Here is a 24,687-nt window from a genome sequence, read left to right on the forward strand (position 1 = left end):
AAAAAGAGAAGGTGATAGTTGGACTTTGACTAGGCCGTTCCTGACATACATATACAGTATGTATAGATGTAAGTATAGATCTAAATCATGCCATTGCAGACCTCGCTGAATGTTGAGCCAACAGATTCTTCTCCGGGACTACCTTATTTTTAGCTCCACTGTCCTCCTCCACTCTCATTAGCATGATGGTGCCACTACCATGGAAATTAATGTAATTATGTTTACGGTAGTTAGTTTTGTTCCACACATGTTTTATCATGTAGATCGGGGGATCTAATGTTGGTGTTATCTGATCAGAGCATTTTCTCCCACATCTGCATTAGATTTTTGCAAATTCAGATACTGTTCTTTTGCTGAACACATTTTAGACCTAGCATTTCTTAATTTGTCCTCTGCTTGCACAGACTTTACAGATTAAGACTGACCATAAGAATCAGACATAGTCTTGCCTCTTTGATTTAAAATGTACAGAAAACAAAGACTATGTAAACTTTCTCTGTGATAAGAGCGAGAGGGAGCTTTGAGAGTTGCCAAGACTCAAACCTCCAAATAGCTGCTTACACAATGTGATAATTACCCAGTAAACCACAGAAATGATAGCAGAGGTCAGGAGTGTTTTGGATCTGGAAGATGCTCAAAGGATTCGACAGTCAGGGTAGATGCTCCAGGGTTCATCTTTGTATTTTCTGCTTGACACTTAGGATCTACCACTTTTTTTCTAAATGTTCAAAATATACGTTTCTACAGAAATAAGGAGAAAAAGCTCTGTTAACATGATTCAGTAAAAACCTGGCAAATTGCATTAGAATAATACTTCCTTTTCCATCTGCTGTTTATTTGAAGTCTGGAGGTCTTTATTGTACCATCCATTTTGTGAAATGCACAAGTTCCACTGACAACATAACACAACCTCAGGATGATGGTCTCACCTCTGTGCTTGATAGTTGCAACACATTTTTTTTTTTTTTTAGGCCCCACTTTGATCTTCCAAAATCTGTTTTATAGTTGTCTCGTCTTTGCCTTGTTTTAACCTGAATCTTTTCTTATATAAACCCATGGATTGTCCACATGAGAGTCGATTTCAACCAAGTTGGGTTTTCTTTTTTGGCCGGCCCATGGTCAAGTCAAATTACCTTGAGACATTCTGGATTATTTCCCTCTATCGGATGTGACAGCTGGGGGTCAGATTCTTATTATTCATGCAGAAGGCTAATTTCTGAGATTAAAACCGGTTCTGCTGCAATAACAATGTCTGTGGCTCACCTTCAGTATTTTTACATTTGAAACAATTCCTTCAGGTCTCCTGGACCTGTCAACTCCTGTGAGCTCCCCCAATTCCCCCTCTTCACCCACAGACAGCGCAGATGAACCAGGCTCTTCGTTTGCTCCGGTGGTTACACAGTCTGACTGCCTCTCTGTTTGTCTCTCCCTGTGTTTACTCCTCGTCTGCTTCCCCAGTCAACTCTGGAACCTCAGAGCTGCTGCCAAGCAAGATACCCTCAGACGATGGGGGAGAAGGGGGAGTAGAGTAGAGGCGCAGCAAGATGTAAAGATGCATTTGAGATAACTTGGAGCAGAGAAAAGAACATGAAGGCAATGCTTTTTGGGTGTTTGGGGATTTTGAAAAAAATGTGATCAAACCTGTTTCTGGTTATTGTTGGAGGCTAAAATGTAGAATAAAGAGAGATGTTTGAAACTGAGATAGGAAAGAAAGTGTGGGGGAGGAGGGCTGATGTTTGCTGAGGTTTGCAGCAGGAGAGGTTTATGTAAGAGTCAGATTGAAGGCTTCTCTCAGATCAACTGCAATTTTTATGAGGAGGCTGCTGATAGTTTCAGTGCAAATACTTACATGAATCCAGCTACCTAAAGTGCATGCTTCCAAGTTCCTCTCTGGAAAACAATATCAACTAAGGCATAAGACTTTACCTTAATTAGGTCAAGTTTTTAAATTCTGCTGAAAATAATGTAAGCATGTCCCCTTTTCTGTTGCTGTGAGGGATGAATTAGCCTAAGATGACCTGGTTTCTAAAGTTCATATTATTAAAGATTAATACTGTTCTTTTTTTTAATACATGGTTAGCCTTTTTCTAGATAAAACCAGACTTTAAACACCTCTTTCAAAAATCCTGTCCAGCTCATAATAACCAGTCAGTTCTTTTAGTCAGAATTTTAGATTTTTTCCCCCCATATATATGTGGAAAAGGTGTAGTTTACAAAGATTACATGTTAATTTGGATGCACTTCTTTTCTGAAGCCAATTCAGATCCAATAAAAAATAAAGAGCAGCAAACTATAACCTGTAGAGCTACAAAATATGTCAAATCTAACTATCCCTAAACCTAATAGTTTTTTTTTGCCACTCTTGACAGCAACAGCTACCATCTAGCTTATGGGATAACTGATGATGAGCCTTTGGATCACTATGGAGGAGTCCTTCTCTGCAGAATAATTATAACTGGGCCACACTGAAGGGTTTTGTGTGAGCAGCCATGTCAAACAGTCTCTGTTTGACTGAAGAAGAAACTATTCAGGCGTCTTCAGAACCTGTTGGCTTCTGATCTTTGTTCTATAGCATAATCCAGTGTAATTAAGATGTAAGGTCAAGAATTACCCCTTTAATGCCCAAATTTATACCCAGCTGTATACAAAAACTTATTTATGTTTTTGCTGTATAGATGCTAGATTAAATAGAGGATATTAATTTCAACATTGCACATATTGATGCTTTGCAGCTGACGTCACAGACGTTTGAATCAAGCAGTGGCCATATTGAGTACCTGCTCTGGTCCTCTGCACGTAAAAGATGGCGCCCATATGCTTTGCAATCAGGGAAAACCATAAAAAGGTAACCCAAATATTTCCATTTTTCCATCCATAATTGATATTCTGTACCTAAAATAAGGTTATGACATCCTTTACTTCATTTTTTTGGCCTTTCGAGGTATTTTGAACATAAAGGGAGAAATGTTCCAATGACTTCTCTCTCTCCTTTCTCTATTCTCTATGTGAGGGAGCAGCTGCTCTAAAAGAAAGAGCTTTTCACCTCATCGGCTAGCCACTGGAAGCTGATTTCATCACTTGGACACTAAACCAAATGTTATCAGTCATAAGAGGTGGCTTATCATGCGTGTTGGAGCAATAAATCAAAGCTGTGGCTCTCACCCAGACTCTGAAAGGTAGAAGAGCTCTTCACCAGTTCGATACCATCCATCGAGGAAGGGAATTTCAAACGCTTACATCCTGTTAAGTTTGATCCAGTTGATTCAATTGAATCAGGATCCAAATTAACGACTGTTGTTAATGTAGTTTTCAATGTTCAACTTTGCTCCTTTTTTTTCACAGAGGAAGACTCATAACAAAGACTCATATTATAACTGTTTCTTGTTATCGTTAAGGCACAAATTTAACCAAAAAAAAAACGAGAAAAATAAAGATTAAATTGAAATTTTATCCTCAACATTGTATATTTTTCTCATTTTAAAATGGGCAGCAAATGTACATTTAGCAGTGATGATTTAACCTAGAGTACTACAGTAAATTAAATGCATGACTTGAATGTATTGTATAAGACAGACCATGGTACGCTGTATGAGGAGACCAGAAAGTTCATATTAATCGATCCAAACTCAGCAGGGAGTCCTGAGCTGGACTTCAGGAGAAACCTCAGGGTCCCTCTTGGGGCAAGGTGAGAGGGTGTTGACTCTTGCCTCATTATTGTGTCTTTGTTCCAGTCAGCAGCAGGCAGAGGGCACAGCTGGGGGTCTCAGGCTAACATACACACTCCGATGTTTGGGTGGAGAGGCCAGAGCGGCGTCCATGTCAGTTCCGACTCGCTGCCTTCATTCTTGTAGGTTTACGAGAAGCCACGCAGCTCATTCCCCATCCCCCGCCTCCACCCCATGAAGGAAAACAAAAATGCCCACAAAACCTCAAAGACACATGAAGCATGGATTTTCCATTCACACACACACACACACACACATACCTAGAAACCTTTCAAATCCTCCAATGCAGGATCCAGATTGCCATGCCAGTTTGATTATCTCTCCACTCCCCGTTTTCTTTTACTGTTGTTTTGACCGTCTCTGATGTTGGTTTGTCTTTGTCCAACTTTCAAATGTCTATTTATTCACTGTGCTTTAATTGTGTGGTGGGCGAGATTTGTTTGAAATTGCCCCGTTTGTACATTTTGCATCACAATAGGAGTGGCTGTGAGGCCCCGCTCATTCAGCTGTGCGATGCCAGGTCTCCCTTTCAGAGACGGTGTTTCATCTTTTTATGTTTGTCTGCATTGTCTTTAAAAATGCATAAATTAACCTTTTGATGAATCCCTTGTACTCGAACTGGCCCAGATTCACCCACATGCTTGACTGGACAGAGCCTGTTACTGGCATGATGTCACGGCTGCCTAGGCAAACTTTTCAGAGCACTCTTTTGTTGACATCCAATTAAGAGCCCTCTTTGAAGGTTTGTCAGCGGTCTTTGAAAGGTTTTAGTCGAGCTTATGAGTTATGTCTCTTTTTCCATGGTTACATTTAATATATCTAATATTTATTAAAGGTTTGTCTCAATGATAGAAGCCTGAAAAACAATTTTTTTCTAGTTTGTTTTTTAGGGAGGGTACAGGAAATAAAGGGGTTAAGTGCAAGCTTTAGAAGTACCTCATCCGGTCAGTTTAGTGGTCAAATAAGTGTTCTAGAAACCAACATAATCTGAAATCTATCACAGTTTCTATCACAGTTCTTGGTCTGGAGGTGATCACTGGTTTTAATCACACTTTAAGTAATATTAAAGCTGAAGTCTGTAAGTTTTTAAAAATCACTTTTTTGTCATATTGGCTAAAACTGTCCCTATGCCCAGACAGCAGTACATGTGATATGTAACCTCTGAAAAAAACTGCTTCAATTGGTCCCGCATACTGCCTGTATTTCAATCTGGAAAGAATAATTCGGGACGAGTCAAAACAACCAATCACAACCAGAGGAGCATCTGATGGAGTGTCAATCACAGCTCACACACGCTGAATCCCGCCCCCCCCTCTCACCGCTGAACCTGCCGCTGCTGCCCGGCTGCTGCAGTCAGGAGGACGCGCGTGGAAGTCATGGCGGAGCAACAGCCACCAGCGAAAGAAAAACTGCCCTTACTGCCCCTGCCGACAACTGCTTACACGGCAAACTTCGGTATAACCAGCATCTTATATCTAGCTGCTTGGAGGTGAGTGTTATCGCTCTTACCGGTTCACACTCCATGCCGCGTACGCTGCTTGGACGCTTCTGGTCGCATCCGGTAGCCGCGCAGATGCTGTGAGAGGGGTGGAGCTTGGAGGTGGGGCATGAGTGAAGCAGAGAGGGTGGGGGAGTGGCGTGAAACCTGTTTTTCTTCAAATTTTCAGTCGAAGTCTGCTCTCTTCTCAATGTTACAGACTGCAGCTTTAACCAATATAATAAATGACTTTAAAACAGGACTATAGGTTAATAGAATTTAAACTACATTAGACAGAGGAGTTGTTTGGGTTTATAGCGCTGGGCTCTTACTAATGTTGTGGGGAAAAAAGAATCCGGAAAGAGCCCAGAAGATGGGTTACAACAGCTTCTTATAGACCAGCAGGGAAACACCCTACAAGAACAGTACACATCACACACGTATTGTAAAGGACGAGTTATCAGATTGTGAAATAGAACATACTCCAAGGTTTTGCCACATACACGCTGTACCAAGATAAGGGACGCTTGTCTAAGTACAGTATGTCAGAACTGTGATGGGCAAAGTGTCAGTGAATTCTCTGTTAAAGCAGTACTAAGTACCGTAGTATTCAAGTTGCACTCCCCCTACAGAACATTAAGAAAATCACACTGTTGTAAACACTGACAGCTGTTTAACAGCTACAGCATTCATTCTTAAGGGCAGATTATACTTCTGCAACCGCACACATCAAATGTCGCTTGCGTCTGGTAGCGAACCAGTTTTGCTGGTATGCTTCTGCAACGTCGGTCTGGAATTTCTAGGGATGCACAGTAGTTTCCCACCAAAGCGCAAGGGGGAGCCTATTCAACAACTTATGAGAACTTTGGCGGATGGTCACGAGAACTTCTTCAGCGGCGCCGGTGGGAGTGTTTTTTTTCCAAAACAACATGTCTGAGGCATCGTACAAGTGGTAATCCGAACCACTTCGATCAACTTTTCGTCGTCGTTATCCATCGTTGTTATTACTCCTAGGTTTCTAAAAATGGCGCGCCCCAGCACCAAATCGAGAAGGATGACCATAAAGACAGCCGGAAAGGCATACCAAGGACCAATCACAGCTGCGCACTTCCGCTTGAGGTCTGCGCGGGTTTGCGACCATCCTTCTTGTAGTCAGGATTTTTTTGACGTGCGCGACAACGGTTGCACAGCCTTTGCGCCGAGACAGATTTGACGGTTGCAGAGGCTATGCGTCAGAAATATAAATTGGCCTTTAGGCAGCTGGAGGACGCAGATCACCAAAAGCATTTTACAATATCTAATGTAAAATAGTGTAAAGAGGCCTTTTCATGATCTGATAAAATTCACTTTTTCTTTTCCTTTCCTCTTCTGACGCAATGATTCTGACTCTTCTGTCTGCCAACCCCTCCCGAGAGCATGCATGAGCTAATTTCTCCTCCTGCACACTCTGTTTAAAAGTTGCTGTTCTCATAGCTCATACAAGCTTACTGTGTCCAAACATCCTCTATAATCCCTTGATCACTATATAGAGCGGGGACTATATAGTGGACTTTATAGTGAGCTCAGTTAACTGTCCGTTCGGACAGATGACCACTGCTTTATGCTCCGCTGGTCACATAACTCCTCCTCCACTGCATGGTGTCTGCGCCATCTTTGTTATTAGTCGCCGCTGTCGAGTGGCGACAGTCTATGGGAACAGTGGGCCGCTGTGACAGCCAATCCCATAATGCTTTGCGAGGAGAGCTAAGCACACAAAGCATTCCAAAATACATCTGCTTCTTCTGAGGCCTTTCTTTTCTTCTCATACATTTCATAGACACTTTTTTTCTTACGATCCTTGGCCATTTTCAAAGAACTGCGGTGAGAAAGGTGAGCTTCAATGACTGTCTGAGACCGTAGCTCACCACACATATTCACCTGAAAGTGCGCATACTCAGAAAAATATAGCTAACAGGACGAGCACGTGGGATGGCCTTACGTAAATATATCACCAGAATGATGGAGGACCACTTATTTAGATGATCCACCTGACAATAAAAGATTGTCCTCTAATTTATATTTTTTTTAAAACACGATAGTAGAACAACTCTTCAAGGAATGAGACAAACAAAAAGGATACTTTCAGCCCTCTGCTTGTACCTATGACAATAGACGTTCACAGATATATAGCTTTAAAAATGTTGTATGCAAATATTTAAAACCTGCCCATATATAAACATATGTTTTAGCTGAACCATGCTGACAGCCAAAGTATGTCAAGGTGCGTGGGGACTGAACAGTTCTCAGCATTACATGTTTTCAACTGGTTCATTGCCCTTATCCTCCATGTCGGTCCTCATCATCAGACTCAGAATAGGAGTTCTCCCTTGATTTTGAAGCTCCACCTGTTGCTGCAGGATTGTATTGTAGGACATCAATTACCTCCACAAAGAATTTGTATTTTAGCTATTTTAGAAAGGCCTCTCCTACCATTAGTCTTAATAGATCAATGGAATGATATGAGATTTTCTTGGAGTGAGGTATTTTTCAAGAGCTGGGGCCTGCACCAACACCCTCCATTCTGGCAAATATAGATAGCAGCACGTTAACGTTGTACATTTGGGATATTATTCCTGACGACCATACAGCACCATTACAAGAGGGGTAAACAACTGCGTTTTAACGACTAGTCCTGACTGTATATAGATAGGCCTTCTGTAAAACTCGTCCTGATACCGAAGTCTCGTGTTGCTCATGCTTGCAGTATCATGTCTGGAAGGTAGTTACTTACGTCCAGCATGGTTGAAAGCTGTATGAAGGATCAGCAGAAATGGCAAAAGCTGGAATACAAATCAAAGTGGACCTACATGTGTAGTGGGCATTGATACTGAATCTGTATTATTACAATGTATTATTGCAACATTTATTAGAAGATAAGAAGTATAAATTGACAAGTTTTTTTAGTGATGGAAGCAGTGGAGACAAGCCTTTTTTTATGTAGACAAAAAATGGAGTGGTGAATGCTCTTTTTAAACTGTCCTAATTTAGCAGTAGAAGGACTGTTTCGTGGTTCTACCACGTTCTGCAACTGGAACCTTCTCTCTCTGCTCCACTGTTCTTTCTGCCTTGATTCTCTGCATGCTTTTCTGATCGTCTGCTATCCTCCTTTCATCTACCACAGTTAGCCTCTATAACTAGCCTCTGTCAGCTGTAGCCTATCCTCTCCCTGGTGCTGTTTCCCAGCGGATTAGAGCTCATTTTTAATCATATCTGCCCTTATCTTTTGGTAGAAGTTTTTCTTGGTATTCATAAATCATTATGACTCAAACCAGATGTAAAATCTACAGTCTGAATCTCCACATCTGTTGTTACTAAACAAATGTTGACCCCTCCTAAGATAGTCGATCGTAGCTAAGCTCGCATTCGGATGTGTGACGTCATCGCAGTGCTATCTTAAGTTTAAGGCTAGAAAAATAGGTCCAAGAAGGTTTTGAGGAAATGTTTGACTAAATTACACCCATGTTAGGCGTATAAATTTCATTTAATTTGACCTTAAAGATAGATGATTCAAAAACTAGAATGGCTGAAAGTTCTCCACATTCTGGGGGTCCCACATTTCTGACTCTTGACTCAGCTGATGAGCACAGTCTGCAAAAACGTCTGTTTCTTCAGGTTGAAGAATGAACTGCATGGACTAAGGGGTTATTTTGGCCAATCCAGAAAGTGTAACAAGCCCTGCTCTCGTTCTTCAGGGATCCTTCTTTTTTAATGAAAAATATAACCGTAGTCCTTATGGCCAATCACTTCCATTTTAATTTTGTCAGACCACATGACCCAGAAACAACCTTTGTCCCTAAGTTCATGAGTAATCACTAATATACTCTATGGTTGCAATGGTGGATGTTTGTAGCACTGTTGCCTTGCAGTATGAAGGCCCTGGGCTTGAGTCCTGCCTTAGAATATGTCGCAATAGAATTTGCATGTACTCCTGTGCATATGTGAGTTCTCTCTGGGTACTCTGGCTTCCTCCCACTGTTCTAGAACATGACTGTTAGGTCTCTAAAATGCTATTAGATGTGCATGGTTTCACGTCTGTTGCCTATTCTCCATCGATTACTTATATAATGACTTTGGCTCAGTTCACAATTATGATTAATTCCATTTTCCATTAAAATGGAGTAGTATCTTGGTGGGGTCGTGATCCTTACCAGGAAGGCTGCCCTACAGTCAGACATGCTATATTGTAAAGATACATCGCAACAACAATCTGCTTCCTTTAAGGCTCTTAGACTCAGAGTGCAAGAGGAATACTAAGGAAGGCTATGGGCAACTAGACAAAGGAACCTAGATGTGTAGAGAGAGAAGCCATATGGTATGAAATTAAAGGATATGAGCTACAGGAAATGTAAAGGTAAACTAATGCTACCTATTGCTTATTTATAATAGAGCTTATATACATACCGGTAATTAGACCAGTGTAAAATCATTTGATGTTTAAAGATAGTTATTAAAACAAGCTGTTAATAATACTGACACTGAGTGAAATTAAGAAACAATTCATTATTTTCAGCAAAATCAGGTTTATTGACAGGTTCTCAGTTGCAGAACTAGTACAAGGCTGTATAAGTAGTAAATTAGTACAACAGACAAATAGTTTGATATATTTGCGACTTGCACTGAGTGTGAATAAAGAATGTGGAAAGAGATGAGAATATTTGCTACAAAAAGGCTTCAATTACTCACACTACCAGAGCTGGGTTAAGACCAAGATACAAAATTAAGACCACAGAGTTTTCTTTGTGCAAATAAAAAAAAAAAAAAAGTCTCTACATATTACAAAGCTAAAGTAAAAACCAAACACACAAAGGACCTCTGTTAATAATATTCAATTATGTACATAACATATTTTAAAAAAGAACTACAGAGCCAACTAGTAAGAAAACACTTAATTTAATCCAAAGTACCACTTAGGTAAGACAAATGGGTATATTTTCTGTATAACCAATGTAAGGGCCAAAAAAAGTTTAAAATTTGTAACAAGTACATAAAAAAAGGACAATAGAGAAAGACATAACCCTTCTTTGAACAAGCACAAAAACAAAAAAAAAAACCCTGAGACAAAAAAACAAAACAAAAACTGATGAGTATCTCCTTCAGCATTCTCTCCCCGCAAGCTCGTTACTTTTTTCAGTTGCGGAGCAGAGTACAAATTTAGCTCACCAAAATTGAGGGAAGCCCGAGTCCAAAGGCTAAAAATACAGACAGGAAGAATATTTCTGTGCACAAAATAATACAGCTTCACAAACAACTTGCTTCCTTTGCCGCACAGCTGGCTGATCACACGTCTAATTCAGCCTGCGAGCAGGAAAATAATACACCTGAGTAAACGCGTCAGGCGAAAAGGGAATAAAACTGGAAAAAGGACCAGTACAGGTCTGATCCGGTCACAGTAGCTTATTTGTTCCAGGAGGAGAGAGAAGAAGCAGAGATGACTGCGAGGCCCCCCTGCAGTAAGCATGGCAACAACTCCCGCTTAAACTGCAGGCTGCTTCCATGAGAAAGTTACACAGTCCGAGTAAACAGATCAGGTGGTGGGGGCTGAGGATGGGTGGGACCAGACTTTCAGTCTCTGGGCTGCTTCCAGGCCTTTGCTCCTCCGCAGACTCATCAGAGAGGACGGAGCCCCAACGATACAACATAAACCCCTTCTTCTTCCTCCTCCGTGGAGCCAGCAGAGAGACATATGCCTGCATACCAGACATCACAGCTCATCTGGGGGGAACAGAAAAGAGGGAGGTTAATGTTAAGGTCCTGTAAACGCTGCTGGAAAAGGAGGCAGTGTGTAAACAGTGGGCAACACAAAGTCTTCAGTGCTCATCCTCTTATCACCATGCCATTTTATGAGGCGTGCCCATATGGCATTATTAATGCCTCGCTACGTTATTTAACCAAAGTTGTCCTGGTATGCGGGATTAAGCTGCTTGACTGGTTTAGGTTCTTGAGGAATAAATATTGCAGTCTGGGAACAAAGACAACGGCGAGATGAAATTCAGCCTCTCTGCATTTAAATAAGAAACCGATTCCAAAATTCCATCTGCTGTCTTCAGATAAAAGCTCCAACTCTGAGTCACCTTTTCATGGTTCAGTTTTTAAAATCCCTACACATGCAAGAGCGCTTGCAAAAACTTCCTTTGAAACCCTCTTCTCGAGTTTTCTCTCCAACCCCAGATAACTCGGCGTCTAATTTACCACGCCTGCTGCCATGTTGGAATGCTTCCCTGGATATCTCGGGGGAGGTAGCGAGAAACTTAAACATGGTGTTTGCCTCTGATTTGCATGTTTGTGATGTGCCCTGCTCTCTGCCCTGCAAGCTACAAGCCTTGGACATTTTTGCTCTGCAGCAGGCAGAGGGTTATTTTGGTAAGCTCTCATTGTCACAGCTGACCTTACAGAAGGTTTCTCTGAGCTACGTGCGACTGTTGAAGCTGTGAATAATCAGCCTGAGGGCAACAGTTGGAATCAGGTAAAGCTACCGGGAAAACAAAAGACTGCAGAGAAGTTGAATTACCTTCTGAACAAATAAGATTAGATCTTCTGAGACATGAAAATAAGGTAAACCTGTTTCTTTGGTGCTTCTGTGATTTTTTCCTGTGGGGTCTCAAAGGTTTAAACATAACAGGATATTTTAACACATAAAAACAAGCGAGTGCTATCAGCATACATCAGAGCTGATATTGGTCAGGGAGCGTAGGTGGTGTAATACAGGGTCTGAATCACCATGACACAGCTCCTACACAGATTCTACTCTTGTACCAATCGGGGCTAACATGCAATATCTGTTGCTTTGAATTTTATTTGAATTCTCAAAATAAAGAGGAATTAGGATGTTGATTTTACACAATTTGTATGGGGAGACTAATGGGACTGTGTTCTCTAATCTGTGTGCAGACATAAATCAGAATACCAGTTAAACAAAGAGGATTCAACGCTATGTTTTCAAGGGAATCACTTATAATTACCTCCATTCTCAACATAATTATTTAGAACCAGTTACAGATGATATCAATTCGTTGATCTATCTTCCTCTGTAAAGGAGGTGCTGAGATAATCGCAGGTGAAGGTGAATCCAGAGACCTTAGCAAATATGAGGAAATTACAGTTGAAATCTACCCTTTGTACTCTGGTACCTGAACTGGCTGCATACTTTGAGATGTGCCTCTAATGGAGGAATTGATTGCAGGAGAAATTGAGCATTCAGTCTCATGAATTCTGGTCTACATGGAGTTAATATTTACAGATGCATCTTATGTCAGCATTTCATTTTAAAAAGGAAAACTCCAATTTATCAAAGGTCGATTTTTCCTTTTCCCTCCACTTCTGGAATCCAGGACCTCAATTTTAAAATGAAAATAAATAACTTATTTGGCATATGGTTTTAAAAAAAGAAAAAAGAAAATGAAAGTTTGTTTTCCCCCCCTTTTTCAGCCACACTTCCTTTCAATTAATATATTTGGATCTAGCGCTTGGGAAGGAAGACCTTACCCTGCTTGACTATCAGGTCAATGTCCCAATGAAGATGTTTCATTAAATTCGAAGCCATAATCAGCTAAATGATCCAAATCATAGAGCTGTAGTCCGACCAAATATTCAGTCCCCGTAGTAGACATCATTACCATCGCACATTCTCAGACTTCTGCTCTCTCAGCCACAACAAAAGGGCCTGCTCCCCATTTTTTACACGTCAAGGTCGATAACATGCCGCACTGAGCTGTATCGGTTACTCTCACCCCCCTTTCACCTCGATTTTAGGCCATTATTAATACTGGAACGATCACCATATTTCTATTAGAGCCTTATGTCTGTAAGCAAAACAAACCAAAGAAGTTCATTTTAACCTAAACTGACTTGAAAGTCATCAATTTACCTGAATTGGGATTTCATTCTTTCCTCTCTTGTGGTTTATATGCCACAGACCACATCTGCGTTCTTCAAAACCCAAATTACCCATAACGTCCAAAAGCAAAGCCCAGTCTTTTCTTTAGCAGTCCCATGTGACCATCCAGGTCCATCCTGCAGTGACCCACACCTGACCCAGCTTGGCTTTATTTACATTAGTTTGCATGACTTTGATGGAGGACTCCACAGTGAACTTGGATGCTGACAGGAAGTATAGTTTAAGGCTGGATAAATATTATCTCGTGGACTGAATAACTACCTCTCAAGTGCTTCTTCTGTAAATATTGCGTAATTGTGATTAATTAGCAGACAGACCCCAGCTCCATCTGACCCCAGCTGGCTCAGTGAAGAGCCCACTTTAACTGTATGACAGCTCGTCTCTTTTTAAGGCTGTAATCTAATTAGTCTGGGTGATTATTCAGCCATTTCAAACGTCGCCTTTCCTTTTCCTTTTTGTTACCCTCCGCATGGAGAAAAGGCCAATAAAAAAAAAACACCATTAGGTTTATGCAAATGTAAGCGGCCATTCTGAGGGGCTGTAATGTGGCGAACTGATTACTCTGGGGACTGCAGGAGAAGTGTGTATCTGTGCTGAGGTGGTGGAGGGAGTCGTCGTTGTACACAGATGCTGCAATAAAAGCTCCTTTCAGCTTGTGTTCCTGGTGGCCCTCACAGGGAGGCATTAATAAAACATTAGTATTGAGTGACTGGGGGCCCCTGCGCTCCTCTTCGCCGATCCTGAAGTGACCTTTCCATTTTACAGCAGCTGTCCAAACCCGCCAAACAGCCCAACTGAGCCCCCACCCTCCTTCCGACCTCTGCAGGTGTACCCTGCCACAGAAAGCTGCCAACTTTAGGAGAGCTCCGCAAAAGAAATTAGCTGTTTATCTTTGCCAGTCTCTGAGGGGGAGTTGGGGGGTGACGAGGTGGGTAAAAGGCCTTCAAGATGGACAACAGGGCATTTGTGGATATTATAGTTTATAGTTTAGTTGCACCTGAGGAGATGTAGAAGATTGCAGCTTTGAGGAAACTTTCTCCTGTTTAGACCAAACCGCTGGTTGACTGTTACCTACAGCTACCTAATGATCCTGACATCACACTAATGAGAAATCCTAATGTTAGCCCAATTTGTAATTCATGATTGCTAAAGAAAGCCTTCAGATTACAGCTAAAATATCAAATATTAAGCTAGTTTGACACATTGGAAGGAGAGAAATAGTACCTATACAACCCCTTTTAGTTTAGACATCTTAGGTGGGACATCTACTAGTCTCCGACTTTCACTAAGGAAAGTTTCACCTCACTTTACATTTCTGCTGTTACAGGTTCTGGGGTGGGTGGCTGGGGTTACACCTCCAATCCAATTTTAAGTCACCACAGCATTTCAGATCAAGCATAGAGAAATACGTCCTTATTTTACCTATAGTGCACATTTGCTCTGACTGCAATATAACCGTACCAGTTTATGTAACATGAGGTAATGGGTAATTTGAATTGATTGGCTAAGCTATTGCCATTTGATATTCATCATTGTATTTAAATGCATTTATTAAACTTTTTTTTCCTTTTAGATGGAAAGCCGCCTTTGGGTAGGCAAGGGCAGTGGTAAAACCCTGATGCTATGATAACATTAAGCAAAAACATATCCTGGTGTCCTGGTGTTAATGATGACAGCTCTATTGCTGAAATATCTGAACCAAAAAAAGAAATAATTGCTCAATTGTGGACTGATCGTTGGAGTAAGCTCAGGCACTCTCTTTCTCCCTTCATCATACAACTTGACCTGTAGAGCTAGCAGCTACAGGGAATTTTGTGCCAAAAAATTTACAAAAAAGTTAAAACAATCCACTTGACTTTGTTTCCAAGTTTAAAGACGTTTTGCTTCCCACCCAGGAAACTATTTTGGAAAATGAATATGACCTCTCTGTTGATGCATGCAAGCATATACCACAAAAGTTCATTGGTTTTGAAACTGAGACTTTTTTGTTACGGGGTCAAAAGGTATCCAGCTGATTGGCCACCAATTTAACCAACTTATTTTACGACAGCTGCATCTCTGTTCCTTTTTATTTTTTGTGTAATTTCCCTTTATTCTGGATAACGTCCCTCTAGTTTAAAATAATTCTCATAAATTAGACATTTAATAATGAAACTTAGTACTATGAAATTATTTAAACGGAAAATTAGGAGGATATATTTGCAAAGGGTTAACAAGAAGTTCAGTATTGCAGACGGCGATCTGAGAGACTTATAAAGTTGTTTACTCCTCTCTTGACTGCCATGAAAAACCTCAGTGTTTAAATGATTACAAATAGTTTTCCAACAGCGGCGGCTCCTGGTTCAGAGTCTCTGACCTCGAGTCTGCGGTCTGCCGCATCTAATCGGAGTGAGAGGGGCACAGAAATACAGGAGGTGGGACCAAGAGGAGCAGAGTGTGACAATCCATCACACACTTTAGAACTATATGAGCAGTAATGGACTAATGGGAAGGCAGGACCACCTCTTCATTTCTGCTGAATTAGCTCTGGGTTGGCTGCCTCTTAACAACAGACGATGTCAGCAATGTGTCGGCCTGTGTGAGGGAGCGCGAGGGTATACGAGTGGAAAACAAGTGGTTTTTATCACCGCATGAAACCCAACAATACTACCAGTGAATACTTGAACAGCTGACTGGTGGTTTCCAGCTGCAACAAAACCAAAAGGGAAGGGAACGCACACACACTGTTTTTCTCTCTAACCCCAGCTGGAAGTTGACAACCTCCAGAGAAATATATTTTTAGGCAGGCAGTCTAGTCTATTATTCTTGACGCTTCTGCTAATCTTACTCTTCACTTTTCCTCATACATCAACTAGGTTTTAGGTTTCCTTTAAATACTACGGTAATAGGGGACCTCTGTCACAGACCTTTTAATAAAAAAAAAAAAAAAGGCCACATATGCAAGTCCTAATTAGGATCCTAGAATGGATTAAATCTCCAGCAGAACACTTGTATAACATCTTCACAAATGCATATCCCACCTGAGCCTCACAGCCTCAAATAGAAAAAGAAAGAACCCCTGTGGGTGAAGAAGCATAACTTGACGAACAGGAAACCGGAGAGAGCCCCTTCCCCCCCTCCCTCATCTCAGCTCTAATTAGGCTAACATGTCGTCAGTGGCAGTGGGCTGGTGGCTGGCGTAACTGAGAATTCATAAGTATGTGCTGCCTTGATCTTTTACAGTCAGGCTGTCTGTCTCCATCCCGGCACACATGAAAAAAAAAAAAAAGACTCCGCTACCATGGCTACAGCAGCCATACCAGCAGCTCCATAATGCTAAGCCCCCAGCTTCAACGTCTCCAGCTGTTTACTGTAGACACAAGCCACGCCTAAGCCCTCTGCTCATTACTTACTTCCTCTTAAAAACTCCTCCAAAAACTGGAGTCTGTTTGGAGTGCGACTGATGAGAAAATGACTTAAAAAATCTACAGCATGTTTTTAAAGTTTTGATTTAACTCCAGGTTGGTTAAACTTAAAAGTTCAAGATAATAAAAATTTACCCTAATATTTCAAAAACATTCATAAGAATAAATATTTCAAAATGATGTTGTTTTTCCAATTATTTGGTCACTAAAGCAATTTCCATATTTTGCTATATCTCTTAACTATTCAGTTTGTAGACGCTGTGTGCCGTGGCTTCTTGTATAGAAAACTGTTATGTGTCTAAACGAACACTTTTTATAGGAATGTCTTGATACAACTTTTTTTTATTTCCAATTTCAAACCTATCTTGCACCTATTGGAACTGACCTATACAGATGTTAATCAGACACTATATGAGCACAAATAATACATTTATTATTTCTTTTTGTAGTGTGTAGAATGATAGAAAAGGGTTGATCAAGTAATCTTACTCAAATCGAGAACAATGGTCAGCAAAAGTAGATATGACAACAACTGATTCCATTTATCATTAACCAATAGGTAACATAAGCTTTAGACAGAAGCAGGCGCAGGCCGATGTAATTCGATTTGGGTTTTTATCCCCATATTGGGTGGATTTCCGATGTTGATATCGTATTGGGACAGGGCAGCTAGCTTACAAGGGTAAAAAACAAATATAAACATTTTAGAGCTCAAAATACGATTTTTTCTTAATGCTATGAATAAAAAAAATGCTTTTTATTGATTTAAACTACATGTCTCAGTTCAATTTCATCACCTAATTTACGCTGGTCCCTCAATTAATACAATCAACATTATCACAAAAATTACAATTTCATTTAAAGCAGTTTAGTACGTTGTGAGTAAATCATTCTTCCATATCCTGGAGACGGGGAACCATCTCCTCCCTTGCTGTGTGCCAAATCTATAAAAAGACCCCTGAACTGCTGTTAATCCTTGGAACAGAACAGATTGCCCCGTCAACACATTCTAATCCTATAATTCAATGTATAAATACGAAGACATTTGCGATATTTTTATTTGAAGGAGGCGACGGTGACATGTGATCTTGCATAAAATACGTTCTTGAACTTATCCAGAGGGCCCTTAACATGATGAATAGCCTCTTACACCTGCTTTCAGTTAAACAGGTTGTCTGTCTGACCCCTGCAGATCAATCCGCCCGCTCCAGTCTTCTCTACACAGGAAAAGCACAGACCCGATCGCCCATCTCTACACCTCGCTCCACTCACTGTCAGAGGCCTCAGCTCGCAGCCCTGGCTTTGTAATTAGCATCACCGCTGACATTCTTTCTAGCCCATAAACTTCACCATGTTTGTCCAACACCCGGTACTTAGATAATCTTTAACAACGGTAACCCCTGGAAACCAGAAAAACAGTTTGGGGCTTTAAAGTGACCGCCTCAGGTCCGAAGCGGCACTCACCCAGAGCTGGAATGTAACAAGGTGGTAGAAGCTGATTTATGCCATTCATCTCTTTACAGTGGGCTTAAATCGGTACTGTGCTGCTAAAATTTGAAACCGCCACCAATATTTACTTTGTTTCCAAGGAGCCAGACCTTCTGTAGGTTTAAGAACGTTTAATGTAGCTGCAAATACTCACCCAGGAACCTTGTAGAGACTGCGGGTCTAAGAGGGCAGGTACTTCCACGTGCTGACGAAGGCAGTAGGAATGAGAGAGTACGGCACGCTGGTCACGCTGTCCCAGGAGTCTGATGACGGGTCGTAACAGTCTAACGTCTTACACCTCTGAGCCCCAAAGTAGCCTCCAACCACATACAGCCTGTTCCCCGATGCCACGGCATGGCAGCTGATTCGCTTGGCTGTGACATCACCAAACTTTGTCCACTGATACGTCTCGCTGTTGAAACGGTACGCAGAGCTTGCGGAGAACTCTGTGTCGCCTCCAATTACGACGACATGGTTGCCGACGACAGCCGCCGCCGTGTACCGCCACAGCTGTGGGCAAGCTGCCGGCACCGACCACCGGTTCTGGCAGGGGTCAAAGCACTGCACCTTGGGGTATTTGTCTCTGTTTACGCTGGTCCCTCCAAAAGCAAAGAGTTTGTTTTTGGCGCCGACAACGGCGGCGTTGCTCACACCTTCCCTCAGCGGGGCCACTAGGGTCCATTTGTTGTTCTGCGGGTCATACTGTTCAACTTGTTTCAGAGACACAGACGGAGACGCAGGAAACGATCCCGCCAGAGACGTGTGCCCCCCCACCACGTACAGCATGTGGTCAAGCTCTGCAGAGCCATGCCCAAATCTGGCTACCAGCATCGGCGCCGCTTTAGACCACTCGTCATGCAATGTGTCATACACCCAGACATCTTTGGAGGCTCCATTTTCAGAGCCACGGCCTCCGGTAACATAAACCTAAGCCAAAACAAAGAGAAAAAAGATTAAAGTAGTTCTAAAGATGACGTTATAACATAACACATAACTGAAGCTCAGCTTACAACACATACCTTACAACCAATGGCACAAGCACTGCACTCTTTCCTGGGACTTGGGATATCCGTTTTGGGTGTGATCTCCTTGGTCTTATTGTCAATCATGTAGACTTTATCACACATGAAAGTCTGTCCCCCAAGAAGCAGCAAGGCCTGGCTGACTTTTCTGGGGCGCGCACAGAACCCTGTTACAATGCCATCATTCTGGAGAATCCTCATCTTGCACCGTACTGCGTCTTCTACGATCTCCCGCCCCACCTTGTGGCACATGACCAGCTCCTCCGAGGCGACGTTCTTCAGCAGGTAGGACTCCGGCAGCAGAGCTAAGCGCACGCAGCGCAGCAGATCGGGCAACTCGCTGTGCCGCTGCTCCATATCTGCCTTCACCCAGTCTATGACAGCATCGTACACCAGACTCTCGTCTTCCACCTCTAGTTCTTCGCTGAGGATCAGTTCCTGGACTTTATCTTTTGGCAGGCTAAGAAAGTCCTCTGTTTTGAAGAGGGTAGCAAAGTTGGCCAAACACATCCTCCATGACAGCTCGTACAGCCTCTGACATTGGTGCGCGTCTGACAGCAGCATCATCCCGAGACAATTAGAAGGATGGAGGTTCTTTTCTAGGAATTCGGCCGCTGCGTCACGGATGTCGTGGAACTGAAGCATGTCCCCAGCTTCAAGCAGGGACTCTGCGTTCTCCTCATTGATGATGACCCGAGCCGAATAGGCGTAGTCGAGCAGGAGCTCCAGTACCTCAGGGTGGAGGGAATCATGGAAGTTGACGTCAGCATCCCGACTCTCCCTGAGGCCACCGCTGAACATGGCCTCAAAGTAGCGACTGCAGGAGGCCAGGACGGCGCGGTGGCACGGGAAGGAGCGGTTTCCAGCTTTTAACACGACGTCGGTGAAGACTCTTCGCTTGCGTAGCAGGTTCAGCTGCGTCAACAGGCTGTCGGCGTGTGACGTCTTGTGGAAGAGCTGGATGTTCATCGAGCCGGAGCTGGAGCGTGACTTTCGGTTTTCGTGGTTGCTCACTGACATCGTGACTTTGACCTGGCAACAGCAGACAGTAGGAAAGTGTCAAATTTAACATTGTTTTTATTATAGCATCTGACTAATATTAAGGACAATGTAAAAGAAAGTTAAAGACGGAAAGACAGTTAAATCAAGGTATAAACACATAATTAGATGATGGATCAATTAAAGAAATGTTTGGTTGAATTAACTTATGAATTAACAAATAATATAATCATGGATGGAAAATCTAATAATTAAACAACGAAAAACGTGAAATTTTGAATCCATTAATTTATGGATTAATGGATTCAAAAACATTAATAAATAGAAAGACATCCAAATTAAAAGATGGATAATAGCAACAAATAAATAGAAAACTAAACTCACACCAAAGGATTAATAAATACTACATATAATCACATATACTGTACGTATCAAGCACTAAAACTCCAAACTTTTCTGATCTTTGTAGCTGTCCTCTCCACCTTCTTTTGATGCGACCGCTGGCTCCTTGTTATGTGAATAAATAAACCCAGCAGCTGATGAATGATTGCTCAAAAAATAAAACCCTTGCCTCAGCTAAACGGAAATGAACTTCAGACTGTAGAGAGATGAAACGGGATCTGATAAGGGAGCACTCCCAGTGACAAACCAGCATGTGTACACTGTGTGCCACAGAGATTTGCACTGCAAGAATCCAGCAAACATGCATCACTGTCAAGACCTCAAAGACAAAACAATAAAAATGACCCATATTAACTTGTCTTTGAGTATAATTACAGTAAGAAACACCTGGGTGTGTGATCCTGATTCACAGCTCACTGCCCCTATAAACAATTGAGGGCTGTGAGTCACCATCCAACTAATTCCTGCCTGCTTGTTCAGTTCCTCAGCTGGATCACATGGAAGATGATGCCAAAGGCAAAGCTTTCAAACCCACATTTTGCACTGACACCTCCAACCAGCTCCTTCAAGACCAAATTATATAATTAGACATTATATAATACTATTTTTATATCATTTTTAATTTGAGTGTGCTAAATCACAGATCCTGCACACAGATTATTTAATTTCATTGGTATACTATGTTAAACCCAGTCATTACACATTAGTAAAGCATTTACTTCTGGGAAAAGATCTGGGTTTAAAAGGCTGCACTCTGCTTGAAAGCGACCAAATGAATTTCTTCCGCTTTAAAGCTTTTTTTTTAAAGCGCTTTTGTTTCTTAGTAGATAAATTTAAGTCGGCTATTCACTTTGACTGAAAAGGCCGGACTTCCGTGGAGGGTTTCTGGTTGAAATCCAGCAGTAAATGAGGAGCCCTGCTCAGCAGTTCACCATGCGCTCAACTTTCCTCCAAACTTAGCAGCAGTTTGGCTGCTGCTTAGCGATCCGACATCAAAGCCCGAATTACAGACCATTGCAAACACTATTAGAGGTGCAGATAAACACCTAAAACAGTATAAAGTTAAACTTTTTTGAAAGGATTAAGCGTATTAACTTACCGTTAGTAGGAGCAAGCAGGGTCGGTCTGGGATTCCTTTATCTTGGCTACAACTTCGCCTTCGATCTCTTTGAAGTTGCGCCGCAATTTAGACAAATCTGCTTTTTAAATTAACAGCCTTATCTAACCCCAAACGTCTAGTAAACGGTAAAAACGGACGGGCCATTTGTTTACTGGAAAAACTAGGAAGATATCCGAGGAGTAACAAGGTGAAAAGTTAGTGTCTCCAAAGACAGGCAGCGGTTAGAGTCTGAGAGGAGAGAAAAGAGCCGAGGCGTTAGAGCTCCTCTGACTCCGCCCACCCAGCTGCGACTGGCCAATCAGATGCGACTTCCTCTGAAAAGCTTCCAGCTCTATTCATTCATTGCTTTTAATCGCAAAGAACCGCAATAAATCAACCGAAAACACCTGTCATTGGATGCGTCAGCTGACTTTAACAGAAGAAAGGGTTGAAGTGGAACAAAACAATAGAAGAACTTTTGTTATTCAGTTGTATTCAATATTAACTTTTTTTTCCTAGGGGACTTATCAGCTCCTAATTGAAGCCAATTATCTTGGAGGTATGCTAGCAGGGGTATAACATGATTTCAGAAGCTTAATCTTTAAAATGGGGGCGTTTTTAAATTGAAATATTGCCTCTTGCTTGAAATCCAACCTCTCCCTGGTGAAGGAGGAACCACATAATTATTAAAACCCACAATACATTATCAGCATTGAGTGCCACAATTCAGTAAATAATCCATCCATCCATCCATCCATCCATCCATCCATCCATCCATCCATCCATCCATCCATCCATCCATCCATCCATCCATCCATCTTCCTTCGTTTATCCGCGGTCCGGTCGTGGGGGTAGCAGCTTCAGTAGAGAGTTCCAGACGTCCCTCTCCCCAGCCACTTGGGTCAGCTCTTCTGGGGGAACCCCAAGGCCTTCCCAGGCCAGCCGAGAAACATAGTCCCTCTAGAGTGTCCTGGGTCTCCCCTTGGGTCTCCTCCCGGTAGGACGTGCCTGGAACACCTCATCAGGGAGCCGTCCAGGAGGCATCCTACCCAGATGCCCGAGCCACCTGAACTGGCTCCTTTTGATGTGGAGGAGCAGCGGCTCTACTCTGAGTCCCCCCCGGAGATGACTGAGCTACTCACCCTATTTAATAAATGCACAATTGATCATATTGGTCTCAAATAAATGGATGCATTTTTTTATTAGTTAAACATGATTATTTCATGATTTTACAAGTTATTTCATGTTACCGTGCTAAAGCAAACCATATTTCACAGTGGGGATGGCATTGTATCAGATTTAATATTTTCTCTGCTTGAAAAATGGTGAACATGCTTGTAATTGTTTAGATAGAGATAAAAACCGCAGCTTCAAGGATATGACAATTATACCTAAATATGAAAAATATTTGCTGTGGTTAACTTGTCCCTTCCAGATATTATGGCGATTGACTTTTGTTGTTTTTTTTAATTATGTACTGCAAGACAACAATGTCAGTTTTTATCTGTAGTGGAAATAACAAGTAGTTGACCAGATACATAAGTGAATACAATTAAGTATAAGTACAGATCACAATCAACTTGAAAAAATGTTATCATACTTTGCTTAAAACACCTTTAAGGATCTTTTAAGCACAACGTAGCATTTATTACTCCAGCTATGACAGATGAACAAACAGAATTACTTTATGAAATATGGAATACTTTTATCTTATAATGAAGAAAACAGATAAACCACACTGTGCTTGATAAAGAAAATAAATGTAATACTGTGCAACTTTGAAATGCTCTAATATTGCAGTTATCATAAACCAGTCATGATTCTATTACTGTTCTGAGACAACCAACTCACACGAGCAGTGACTAAATTATTCAGGTTTTTCCAGCGAGAAGCTGGATTATTCTTTCTTTACATTGTTAAGCCTAGCTTCAATGACTGAATGATACATCAAAGCCTCCACTGCACAGTCACAAGAACAAAGCTCTCAGTAATTGTTAAGAACTGCTTTGAATAAAAAAAGCTATTGTGCTTCCAGTGAGAAAGCTCCACAAGTCACAGCTAAATATTGCTACAGCAATACATTGCTGTGCCATGAACAAGTTGTCCCATTAAGGATTTTTCTGGTATATTCTTTTTTGCTTTACTTCAATGTTTCAGATCATTAAGTCAATTTTGATATTTGTGAAATAACCTAGCAAATTTAAAAAAGAGCCTTTTTTAAGTGACGAACAACCAAGACGTGACATATTTACTGGCAATGATAGCTGTCCAGGAGTTTGTTATATGGTCATGGAGGGATTTTGAATCACTCTTCTATGTAGAATTGTTTCATTTAGGTCACACTGGAGGGTTTTTCATTGTGAGTGAGCTTTTTAGAAGTCCCACTCCACTATCTGAATCAGATACATCTTCTTACCATGAACAGGAAACTCCAAGACCTTCGTTTGGCCTGTCAGAGGTGAGATAGTTGATGCTATCGGTTCTTTTGACCCCAGTGTTTGATTGACTCAGAATGATCCTATGTTGCTGCGTTAGTTTTGCTCCAGATCTAATCTGACTCGCACGCTTCAGAAATGACCCTTTCATCAGAATTAAGAGATTATTTTGGAATTTATATATTCCACTCTTTTAGCTTTTGTTCACCTTTTTGTAAGCTTCATTTTAGGCTGGAATTATAAACATTTACACTAGATTCTCGCTTCTAGATATCTATCACTCTGTGCAACTAATTTCAGATTTTTTGCATTTTAACAGTAAAATATACATTAGTGCTGTTTAACACTCATCAGCTCAGCTAACTCTACACAGACCAACAATCCCAGTGAATGATCATATGATTGAAGGTCTTTCCAAGGCGCCTGAAATAGCTTATTTAGTCGAATTCCTGACATTTTCTGCAGGATCTGAGTACTTGTAAGGTTTCCAAGAATTTATAAAGAATGTCCCCGCATTTCAAACAGGCCTCCACAAAGAAACATTGATTTATTTTGACTGAAAAATTATTTCAGTCAAATTCCGCTTGCACAGAAATCAAGACCCAATACTGAACAATACATTATTTCAAGAGGTGCATTTTAAGGTGGAGGCGTGGGCTGTTTCTATTAAAGCTTGAGTGACAGATATGTTTAGGTATTTGAG

The 24,687-nt window shown here is 41.4% G+C and overlaps 1 protein-coding gene across 1 annotated transcript; it reads right to left on the reverse strand.

The window, feature by feature from the left end:
- Positions 1-9,749: 9,749 nt before the first annotated feature.
- On the reverse strand, positions 9,750-21,797 carry LOC107100952 (ectoderm-neural cortex protein 1-like). The gene is made up of 4 exons (XM_015399654.1): positions 21,550-21,797; positions 19,047-20,081; positions 18,182-18,954; positions 9,750-10,953 (listed from the first exon to the last, which is right to left on the reverse strand). The coding sequence occupies exons 2-3, from the start codon at positions 20,067-20,069 to the stop codon at positions 18,208-18,210; spliced, it is 1,770 nt and encodes a 589-aa protein (XP_015255140.1). The 5' UTR covers positions 20,070-20,081; positions 21,550-21,797; the 3' UTR covers positions 9,750-10,953; positions 18,182-18,207.
- Positions 21,798-24,687: the final 2,890 nt, after the last annotated feature.

The sequence above is a fragment of the Cyprinodon variegatus genome, unplaced genomic scaffold, assembly GCF_000732505.1.
Source record: "Cyprinodon variegatus isolate N-32 unplaced genomic scaffold, C_variegatus-1.0 Scaffold30, whole genome shotgun sequence".
NCBI classification, from domain to species: Eukaryota; Metazoa; Chordata; class Actinopteri; order Cyprinodontiformes; family Cyprinodontidae; genus Cyprinodon; species Cyprinodon variegatus.

Coding starts and splice junctions, on each gene's coding strand:
- LOC107100952 (XM_015399654.1), bottom strand. CDS start 20,069: ATGTCAGTGAGCAACCACGAAAACCGAAAGTCACGCTCCAGCTCCGGC. Junction 18,955..19,046: donor CTTGTGCCATTGGTTGTAAG/GTATGTGTTGTA, acceptor GTTTTGGCTTAG/GTTTATGTTACCGGAGGCCG.